At 40.2% G+C, this 12,110-nt stretch overlaps 1 protein-coding gene across 7 annotated transcripts in view; it reads right to left on the bottom strand.

Annotated features, from left to right (window-relative positions):
- sorcs2 (sortilin-related VPS10 domain containing receptor 2) overlaps window positions 1–12,110 on the bottom strand; it is a 333,105-nt gene that overhangs the window by 240,419 nt on the left and 80,576 nt on the right. For all 7 annotated transcript variants that reach the window (XM_069159112.1, XM_069159110.1, XM_069159109.1 and 4 more), the window contains exon 2: window positions 8,510–8,577. In XM_069159112.1, coding sequence (XP_069015213.1) covers window positions 8,510–8,577 — 68 coding nt within the window. The remainder of the gene's footprint in view (window positions 1–8,509; window positions 8,578–12,110) is intronic.

Here is a 12,110-nt window from a genome sequence, read left to right on the forward strand (position 1 = left end):
GAGTGGTGAGTACAACAATAGAACTTTGTTGTCGTACTGATGCTCTGGAAATAGACTTGTAAATAAATTTACCAAGAGCTTTCGCAGCTGGTGACAAGTCATCCCACATCGGCTTTTCTTTCTAGCAGGCCTTAATTAGTGACCAATTTTGATTTGATCGTGCCTTTGATAACATGCTTTTGTGTTTTCTAATCATCACCAGTCAACTGATAACTAATCGCTTTCTGTCTCTGTGGTCAAACTAGTTGATCTGTTTATGTGTCAATATCTGGCTGGATGTCTTGCCGTCTTGTTATTAGTCATTTTAGGAAAAATAAGACAGTAAAAACAGACGTGACCAGGCTCCAGTTCTACCCAAAAACAATAATAAATGATTCATCACTGTAGCAGCTCATTGATTTCCTCGTCCTACTTCCTCAGTCTATCTACAAAGTAGTAAAGGTTGTGGTTTCTATATGATCTTTTTAATACCTCAAAAAGTTACACTGATCCTTTAAATTTAACCTGAAGGGTTCCACTCAGCACTGTGGTATGACCTTGGAGACCTGTTTCTTGGTTCTGTATCAAACCACTTGTGTTTAGATAGCAGACTCGCAGAGCTCTCCGAGGTGCTGTTTCTCTCTCGAACTTTCTGTCTATGTCTCCCTCTCTGCTGGCTGTGAAATATGCATGGAGGAGGGAAGTGATGAGGTAGTGTAGGTGTGGGGTGTGGGGTGTATGGATGGGAAGACGACGCTCTCGCCACGATTAAGTATTTACAGCACCCCAGACCATCTGGACTGAGGGAGAGAACAAAGAGACAGAAAGACAGACAACGGATTGAATTCATCTAAAATAAATAGAGTGGAAGTGAGGAGAGGATGAGTTGACGAGGAAAAGGAGAAGGAAAATAAAACATGCTGTCATGATTAAGCCCGAAACTGTGTGTTTCTACTTGTGGTTGAGTTTGGGGAAATGTGATCTGGACCCCAGGGAGGACTAATCATCAACACACTTGTCATGGTGGAAGGACTGTGTATGTGTGTCAGTGTGTGTAGGCCCTCCCGTGTCTGAAATAAACTGATTAAGAAGGCATCAAAGTGGGAAGCGAGCTGAAGCTGTGGCACTACCCTGCAGTCAATAACCTCAAAGCAGCGGCTTCAAAACATTCAAACTGAAACAAAGAAACGCGATCAACTGTGGCATTAAGTTTCTATCGCTGCTTTAACTCAATCTTGCACTTCCTCTCTCCCCTGCCCTTCTGTCTCTCTGACACTGTTGCTCAATATGATGTGGATGCTGTGCATCCTGCTGCATGTTGTTATTCACTTTAGTTCATAGTTTTACCTAAAGGGGAAGACTTCAAAGTCTGTTTTCAAGTGTTTGAGAGATGAGAAAAAAAGTAAGGAAGTTTCAGTCTCTATTTCCAGAGCATAGACTGTATATAAAAAATGTGCGTAGCCTCTGTGACATCACTCGTTGGTTTCCTGGAGAGCAGGTTTAAAGCTCAGCTCCAGTTTTGACCATCGCCATGCTAACCAGAAAAGGAGGTGCGTGGTTGGAGCTGAGGCAGGCTGAATGAAGCCTGGTTGCTGAAACCTGCAGGCAGCTAACCAACTATCATGACACCCAAACGTCACTCAAAGCAGCCTCACACCTGATTATACAACTGTATTCCTTTATACAATTCAAGCGGGTGAGTGATGTAAAAATGTACCCCCATACAGTTCTCATTAATGAGTAAAAAAGCTACAGACACTAAAACTGTGCCTGGTCAAGGAAGAAACCTGCAGAAACCTCCAGAGCGTGGAATAAAAAATACAATATCCCCAGTTCTGCTGCATCGGGAGTCTGACTACATTCTATATTTCTCATGATGTGTCTAAATTGACCTCATTCTTATTTTCTTGATACCACCTTCCATTTTATTCTAATTATATATGTTCAGATTTCTGAGTTTGCATTCTTAAATGGCTCTCAGTATCACATGTTTCTTGTTTTATAGAGGATTCTACTGTCCATGCACAGGACGAAGATCCTTTGTACTGTGGAGAAAAAGCATGAATACTGAAGAATGTAGGAGACAAAAGTGACAGATGACGTATTGTACTGAGTTAAGTATTATGGTAAATGCCAGGCGATATAGTTTTAAAAGTTGTACTTGTAAATGTCTTCATAGCTTGTTCTACAACTTTCCATGGCAACCTGTGGCCTTCATTGGTAGATGTCAGCAGTTCTTTACACTTCTTTCCTTCCACTAATGAACATTATATAATGTGACTGAAATAGAAAAAAAAAACTGTCATTCGTCATGTTACTTAGAGACAGATTATTTGTGTTGCATTAAAAGGACTGCAAACTGATGGAGTTTCCATAAACAGTGTTTGTTTGTGTCACAATGACAAGGTAATTACTCAAATGCATAAAATTGTCTGTTAAACTATATTTTATATTGGCATGCTTTAATTCAAAACCGCACAATGTCCTTCTTCTCTTTTGAATAGCACCACTGTTTTGCAGCTATTATGACACAGTTATGTCGGAGATCATCAACTTCCTTTATTATCAGTGACTGTATCATCTCCATGATTGCTCTGCTTGGTAAAGGCAGCTCTGAACAGAAGCTGTTGTTACAACGAAAGATTTTTAAATCTGAATCCTGGTGCAGAGAGGAGCGGAAATGATGAGGTTGAAGAGACAGAGAGGAGGAGGAGGTGGTGGAGAGCTGGTATATCCATACGAAGTGTGATGCCCCCTACTGCTCAGTTTAAAGAAGCCCTGGGGACTCTTTGGATTGGCTCCCTTCCCTGCCTGCCCAGTTCTCCTCTCTCTCTCTCTCTCTCTCTCTCTCTCTCTCTCTCTCTCTCTCTCTATTGCTTTCGCTCTGTCTTTAGCTCTCTCTCATTCAGCTGATGTCTTGAAGGTACACACATTCCCACATACATATAACACTTAACAGCATGGAAACACACACAAATATACTCCACAATAAGTGTACTTTACAAGATATAAAAACATGTCATGTAAAAATATATATGAACGCATAATCTCCCACTCAAGTGAAAATTTTAGAAAAAAATGCACACACGTGCAGATTTTCTTCATAAAACTGAAACTGAATTAAATTGTTTACCATATTTTTAACATCAAACCATGAATGTCTATAAAATTGCTTCAGTGGTTATGGTTGATAAGGCAGTTTAGCATAGTACTGTTTACGACAGACATATTATCAGCTTTTGCGTTTGTGGAAGTGGGGTGAGGTTAATCTTCTGTACCAGCCTCGTCAGATGATCTCTTCATCCATAATGGAACAGTGAAGCCCCCAGTGCGGTGGCTACCAGCCCCCTCCGCCTTTCCAAAAGACGTGTGAAGATGGCATGAATTATAAATACCTCCTCTACTCTCACACCAACACCCTGTTTATGTGGGGGTGTGATTAGTGTCGGAGTAAATGGATCATATATGGGTACACTGCAGGTTAAATAACTTCTTGCCATAATCTATGAGAAAGTGCTTGGATATGACCACCATCGCTTTTTGAAGCTACCACCATTTGAGCTTGGGTTAAACACATTTATTCGAACAACAATGCGGGTATAAATCCTTATATTTGGTTAATATGGGAAACTGATCATCTATTTTAAAGGCCAGTAACTAGAGATATCCTGAGCGATCTCAAAGATCAGTGCTGGGGCCGAACAAGGCATTTTTTAACTGATGGGTAGTTGCTACACTAAGCCATATTCAACCCGATCCTTTGTTTTACATCAACTCTTGCACAGTTTTTAATCATTTATTATAACGCACAGTTTGAAGCAGAATACAAAAGAGTACTCTGATGTGGCATACTTGTAGCTAAATTGTGTGAAGTGTGGAAATATTTTAAAATTGAAAGAAGCACAACAGCCACCCAGGACATCTGCCATGCAATAAAAACACTGTGAGGCGGTAGGAACAGAGCTGTTTTCAATACTAATAATTTGATGCAGTATTTAAAAAGTGTCCCTACTATGCCTGTCATAATCGTTAAAATTTAAAAAATGCTGAAAGAAACTTAGAGATATTTCGATCACTATGTCCACAATGTTTGAGGTTTGACCGGCGCTCTTTTAATGATGTCATTTTGTCACACCACCCTCTTCTTCTGATACGGTTTAATAGGACGAGTGGACAATCAGCTTCTCCAACTGTTTATCTCAAGTCGCTTAACTTTTAACCACATGTTGATAAGCATCTATTGATAATAACATCACGGGTTTAGTTAAAAAGTCAAACACCACAGCCATTAAACGGCTCTTATTTATCAATTGTATGTATATCATTAAACCATGACTTAGACATTAATAGTGTCATAATATGAACAGAAAAAGACAATTAATTGACAACTAAAATTTCTTGATTCTGACAGCCCTAGTTCTTACTACAATGATACACTACATGGAATTGACATCTTAATGCAATACAGACTGACTTAATTGTCCAGCATATATTTTAGATTGATCTTAATAACTTTAATGAATGTTAAATGTGCACTGTGCAGCTGGATTGGGACTCTATATCAGCATATGTTCAATATTAAATGATGCAAATCCAGATCATCGCCAAAAAAAACTTGGCCATGACATTTCTACCAATAACCAATACATTTCAGGGGATGAAGCTTCCAATAGTCGATGTTTGAAAAAATATTCAACCCGAATCCTAACTGCAATTCCACGATGTAAACAACAGGACACTCCATTATAAAACCGTCTTTTTCCAAATCAATTTTTTAAAAAATCGTATTAATGGATAAAACATGACTTGTTCCTTTTTGAGGCATTAAAACTGAGCTAGAAATAAATATATGATCTGGTAATCTGATGAAAACATAACAATTCAATAATTCTATCCATCAAATCACAAACAGAGGCAAAGACTGCCCGATATGTGAAGGTCTATATACCATCTAAAAAAAAAAGAAACACGAGCACTGAGTATTCAAAGCCAAACAAAAGTGAAGAGTGCATTTGCGCCTTTCAGTTTGAGGATCAAAAAGGTTTACTGAGTATTTCATGGCTCTACTTGGAGCAACAGAGTCTAAAGAGGAGTTCTGTCAGCCCGCAGTCATCGCAGTGTTTTGTAATGCACTGGCAAATCCTCATGTCTTTGCCTAATCTATGAGCACCTTAGCCTGTATTTACTCTGACGCGGCATCCAAATTTGATCTGTATTGAAGACATAAGTCTGGACTAGTCACCAGAGAGAAAATATCAGGTTAGACAGCTATCCTATTGATGTGTACTCATGCAAGATGCAGCATGGGAACCCATTGTGGCTCTCATGTTGAGCCTTCCTCTTTCTGCACCATCTGTTATTGCCAGAAACTCTGAAGGTTTTATGTGCTTCAATTGTAAACGAGTCAAATCAAGAAGTAGATTATTCTACAAAGGATTCAAACAAAGAGTTTGTCAGTTTGTCTGTCAGCATCTAAAAACCTGTTTCTGAGTGCAGAATGTGAAGGCTGCATCCCAAACCGAAAATCTGACGATCGTCCCCTGTTTGCGTACTTGGCAATGTGTAGAAAAATAAAGACGCTCAAAACTTTGCAAAGAGTAGATTACCAAGGGATGCAGCCAGCAACAGGACATGACTGGAAGATGTTTTCACAGGTATTATGGTTGAAGACTAGTTTCCCCTTTAACACACTCAAACAACACATTTATGAAAACTTGTTTATTTGAAGCATATTAAGTCCTTAATCTTTTACTGACGGTAAAATGGCAAAAAGTGGCACATTTAAACTAAATATCAAATGACACGCAGCGGGGCATCCGAGTATCAAGCTTTCAGTGTATCTCGTTTCACTTCAAGGGTCCGAACTTCTGTCTGCAGTATTTCTCCATAAGAAAAACATGACAACATCACTGATGCTACAGTTTCAATTATTGATCAGAGCCTGGACACATTGAGGCTCCCGTAACAAACACAAAAAAGAAAGACAGAAAGAGAGAAGACGTGTTGCCACCAGAGCAATCTCCAGCCTCACAAGGATAAATCCGAGTCATCTTCCAGTACTTCAAACACAAGCGTAAACTGCCTTGAATAGCCTCAGGTATGTTGCCACTCACTTATTTTCCGTCTCGCTTCATAAAGAGCCATTTTCACGAGACAAGAGGAAGGAGATGTTTGGAGCTCTTTTATCAGCTGTGTTACAGCACGGGACCTTGGGCCAGCCATAACAGAGTGAAGGGCAGACATGCAGGAGTAACAGGAAGCGATAATAAAAGAGACGCCAAGGTTCAGGGACAGACAAAACTCTCCACAGCAGACTGGAAACATGGTGTGGTTGTGGTTATGGTTAGGATTAGAAGGTACTTGATGTTTCATGGAGTAGTCCAGTAAGTTCTCTAAAGTAAGTCTTTACTAATTTCTCCTCCTGGACATGCGTGATATTGCTTTGTGCAACCTATTTCTCCAAGGATATGATGTCACTCCTCCTGTATCTATTCAAAGATTACCTTTGGCATCAGATGTGAATGTCGCCCATCGTTCTCTGGCTGCACAGCTTCACAAAAAGTAAGTGGAGCTTGAGTTAGGATTAATTTATCAAACTCTTACTCCTGCGGTCAAACTAATACTTAAAGAAAAGTGTTTCGTGTGTGAATAAATGACTAATATTTGAATGTGGTAAAATCAAAAGACAACTGTAAGCAATATTTTGTCCCAGCATTGAGTATTTTATTAAATAATAATTGGAGATATTTGAATATAAATCAAAAACCATTTGCTGCCCCCATAAGAGTACTTAATAAATCCTCAACAACACAGAAAGTAATGAATTTTCCGCCTCCAAATTTGTTTGCAGTAGAACATGAGCGGCTTTTTGCCAACCTCACTGAGTACTGTTATGTTAAAACTCACCTTTATCTTCATAAAGTACAACAAAGTTCTGGATATAAATAACCTCTAGTCTTTGTTGAATAAGTCATCACGTGACTGTGTTCTTGTTTGTAGGGAGAAGCTTGTAAAGCTGCATTTTTAGGTCATATGGGACACTAAAACAATATAGCCTCTGGCTGGAATCCAGTTTTTTTCGGTTTAAGCCATGAATATTAGTTATAGTTATAGGTGTTCAACTGTAAAGACACTTGTATATCTTGCTTACTGACATAAGACAAGCCTTTACACAACCCGACTGATCTAAAAGAGCCTGGGTTCATTAACTCAGCTGCCCTGAAAACTTTTCTTCTGTCAGTGTTGTTAACTTTCCCCTCGTGCGAAACCTGGCATCTTGATCTATGCCACCTGACAGGCCAAGACGGCAAACCCATTCATCTTCCCCCATCTTTCTTGTTTGATCCTCCAGCCCAGGGACTTCAAAGCCTACAAGCCAGTGGATTGTGGCTGTCCACACACCATGCCAAACAAACAGCTAGAAAGGGACTGAGGTACAATCCAAAACATAATACCTACCAAGACATGGTCAGATAACTGTATGGGTCCTTTTGGAAACATGCTAATTTCATGGTAATTTCTGCTTTTTGGAAAATAATGCCAGAAGGCAGCTGGCCAGCTTCTACTGTCTCTGCCAATTTAGGTTCCATTCAGATGAAATGCAACCATTTACGCTCTTTTTTCCTTCCTCAAGCGAGCTGTCCAGTGGTGAATCTCCAGCATTATTCATACACTGTAACAATTAAAACATCAACAGGGGAAGGAGAAAAATATGTACATTATTCATATCTGTCCTCCAGGGAGACAGGCAGTCAAAGCTAATGAGAGGCTGAAGCTTTGAAGTCATGGAGCCCTCAGTGAGGTGAATGGCATGAATTAAGTACCACCATCAGACACTTTTTGCTTTGTGAGAATGCCTTCCAGACGGCTATTTTTGGCCAGTTTTATGTGTCCCGACTTGTCTATTTTCTAAGTTTTCATTAGGAAATTCGAATATAATTAAGTCTCCTCCACCCTGTTATCCACAAGGTCAGGCTCAGTTACATAGGAACACTCCAGGAGCTGGTGGGGGGTGAATGGAGAGGAAACAGGAAATTAATATTCCATGAGCATATATGTACGAACACAAGAAATACTTGTTGTCAAGTGGAGCGGAAAGAATACTTTGCATTTTATGCCACTCAAACACGAAAGAAGTGAGAAGTGTTTTTGGCGAGCTGCAGCTTTGCTAAATAGAGGAAGCTCTGCCAGCCAGACTTGACCCCGTTCCCTGGCGCTGCCGGTGCTCGCCATCCTGCCCTGTACCATGCTGATATGCTATCTGCCGAAACAGATGCCTGCTCTGGCCTCGCAGCGTCACTCTCCGGTCCCCCACTTTACTTGTAGCTGCCTGCTGATGTTTTGTCCGCCCAAGTGCTCTGTTTCACCCATGTCTCCTTGAAGAGGCACAGCGGAGAGATAAGTGAGACCCACTCTGACCTCCCCGTTAAAGGTGAGCTGGTTGCTGATGAAAGGTCTGCATGAGTCTGAGGCCCAGACATGACATAAAGACATGCAGCAAGAGCGAACATGATGTAACCGTTTGGCCTACCTCCACAGCGAGCTCTCCAGCACCTTGGTGGAGTCAGCGTGGTAGTACTTGGTCAGGATCAGGATGACCTGTAAGAGGACATGGTGGAGAGAGAGATACGTTTAGACATAAGCTACACCTGAAGAAAAAGAGTGAATGAAATCAGAGTTGTAGAAAGGATTTTCAAACTATTGAGGTCAGAGGTCCAAGCAGCCACCCACAATCTCAACATGATCTCAAATTTTGTATGGTAATTTATCAATCCATACCACTGTTCAGTTCAATATTGTGTTGTAAATGTTTTACTCACTTAATTTTAAAATGGTTATCTGTTCTAGAGGTTATTTTTTTCACCTTTTGAACTCTGCCATGATATCCTCATTGATTAAATGACTGATGACAAGTCCCTTAGTTAAGATGCAAGTACCAAGATATGTTTTTGAAACTGCACTGAATGATTTGGCATTAACAATGGATCAAATGACAATGTGCAATGTGTCCTTCACAGATACAAACCCACAGACAACTATTACCCAACTCTGTAGTTCACCTCAGCTAAACAAGGCCTTTTATCAGCTTTCAGCTTCTTGTTTTGGTTTTACCTCCACTCTCATCAAACTTGCTTTCACACAGCAGCACAAAGCTTTTTTCAGCAAAAACCTCTGCCTCTGTAGCCACTGTACCAACCTGACCACCGCCAAACAACAGATATAAAAACATAGCAGCTCGCTTGTACTGAAAGTGGAACATCTATGCTGGATGTGAAAGTAAGCACCGTGGTTCCATCAACTGTATAACATGGTCAAGTTACCAAAAACCAATTAATGCTGCATTAAGGCCTGTCGGAAAAACAATTACATTTAGTGACCTTCCACTGCAACAGATAACCTTAGTTCATTCTGCCGCAGCTAATCTATATTTTGTAAGTAAAGTCAGTTAGCTAAAATTATTTTCAAATATATTTGAGCAAAATCACAGGCGTTGATCTTGGATGCTTCAGCTGTCTATTATATGTTAGCCCCTGCAAACTGCCACTAGTGCACATAGTGCAAATGACTGATTGGACATTTAGCAGGAGTAAATTTATCACAGCATTTGCAACAATTTGGGATAATCAGTTGCCAACACAGAAGTCTTCTTCTGTTGCATCTCTATATTACCTTGATGTTCAATGAACAATTTTCCAAATGATAATTTTTGATCAAATTGAATAATTACCAACTACAACTTTTGTATTGTTTATTTATTTTACACACTTTTGTGGAGAAAACTAAGTGAGGAAAAACAACAAGCATAACTAGAAAGTGTTGTCAGTGTTTTTGTATTCTGTTGGACCCTTCAGCTAAAATAAAACAAATCTATTTTAAAATATAAATCTTTCGCTAACAATTTCAGACTTGAGGAAAGCTTTTACATCAATACTTGTGTTTTAGAGCTCCACTGGTCAGTCAATAGACCTGCATAAATGTGGCAAATGTTTGGCTGCTATTTAAACTAATCTCTCTTCTGTATTTACAGTATATTTCAAGCAAAGACAACTGAGGGAACTCTATCTGCACTGCTGCTGATTTTTATACTGAGTTCTGTTTGAAAGTGCTTGGAGAAACCATTACCCTGAACAAATAACGGCCTTGTTTGCCACTTTGATCCCAAAGAGAGCTCACAGAGATTTCCTCAGTGTTCCACCATCCTCCTTTATACAAGACAAATTATGAATTAAGCTTAAACACATTTTTCTTGATGCAATTTGACTATGAAATATTTATATTAAAGAGATTTGTTTTAGGTTTTGGGGACAGATACAATAAAATTCCAATAATTCAGAAAAAATAAAATGAATGTATTATTCATATGACCAAGATATCTTGGTCTGAGGCACATGTACTGGATCAGAGACGCTTGTCTTTCATATTTCTGAGAACTACTGGTCTTGACAGCAAGATCTGCTGGGATTTACGTTGCCATGGTAAGAATGCCAATGGGTCATGCAGCACAGTAGGACCTAGAGGTGTGATTGACAGGCTGGCTTGCAGTTCTAGGTAGTGGAGCAAGAGAACAACCCAGGCTTGCCTTCAGGCAGAGGGTAGCTGATTGGCCGAGGGTCCTGCCCAGAGGCTGCTGCCAACAGCAGCCTGTGTTAGAAGTGGCTGCTCCCAGAGAGTCAAACTGAAAACTCGGTGCAATATGGACACTCTGATACATCTTAATGTGGAAACAAGCACAGCCCATATCACCATATTCACTCTGGCGATAGTACACAATTATTGTCAGGTTGCATGATTCCTTTCATTTTTGTAGAAGAGGAGCCTCAACATGTTACAGTGTGGGAGGTCTCAGAGAAAATGAAAGACAGTTAAGAACTAGAGGAGGTAAACATCTGGTTGATTTCTTTGTCAGATAGGATGAAATTCTGTGCTGTCTTACTTACCAGACATAACAAGATACCTGGCTACATGCCCAAATATTTTCTCAACTATGTTTTCACCCGGGTTCGAACATTTACCCCCAAGGAACCTATCCTTCAACATAATGTAATGTCCAAGGCTTTCATATTGCCATCTTGTGTCTGGGCGAAGCCACACTGCCTCAAACATTCAGGTTGCAGTCAATATTCAAAAAGAAACTCTACAGTTTTTATAAGACTCTCCAGTGAGGCAAGGCTGTTCTTTAACTGTGTCTTGAAAGAGTTTTTTTTTCACACAAAACTAAGAGTTGGTCAAAGTGGAGTACCACAGCCGGGGAGGCACAGAATAAGCTCTGAGAGCTCTAAACCAATTTCCACAACACAGCCTGCCATCAAAATCTCTGATGGGTCTCGAGACACTTGGCTCAAAGCAACCCAAACTCAGGACTTCCAACCCTGGTAGAGCTTGGCTTCCAAAGATGTTTATGGAGTCCAGAAAACCGGAACAGCAGACATTTCCCCAAGTGTGAGCCTGCTTGCCACGACTGATACCAACTTCAGTAACAGCTACAACAGACGCAGAGTCAACATCCAACCTGCTTTCTTCCGTGCTTCTTACTGTCACAAAAATGTTCTTTCCTGATGAGGAATTACACAATATCCATATATGACTTTGAAAGTGAGCAGTTGTGTGAGGCTCTCTGAGTCATGCAGCATGTAGCAAGTTTTCCCTGATTGGTCGTTGGCCTACTGTGACTCAACTGGTGTCTCTGGAAACAGGCTGTCCGCCTCTGCGCAGCTGTCCTTTTCCTAATGAGATACTGGTGCAAAGCTTGACACTTTTACCATGCATGCAGAAAGTCCCTTGACAAGAGCATTAGATCTACCATGCCACACACTTACTGCTCATGCCTCCTGAGCCACTCTGGTTTCCGTCTCTCCTTCAGGATTAAGCCGAGAATGAAAGCCTTTGTTTTTTTATGATTGTATTGATTTTTTTTTTTTTCTTATCGTGTCCTCTTGGTGCAGAACAACCTGAAAGCACAACATCTGACATCATCAACAATTAAGTTTTCCTGGTTGCACAACACACAGATGCAGCATTTTTATCCACCTGACAAATAAAAGTACAATGTTCCATTTGCTTTTAGTTTTGTTTTAAGTAATAGAAATGCCACAGAAAAATATCTGAATGTTCAACTTTGTATAGCAGCTCTC

This window comes from Embiotoca jacksoni, unplaced genomic scaffold (genome assembly GCF_022577435.1).
Source record: "Embiotoca jacksoni isolate LCO1_2020_lvr unplaced genomic scaffold, fEmbJac1.0.p SCAF_24, whole genome shotgun sequence".
In the NCBI taxonomy this organism is placed as follows: Eukaryota; Metazoa; Chordata; class Actinopteri; family Embiotocidae; genus Embiotoca; species Embiotoca jacksoni.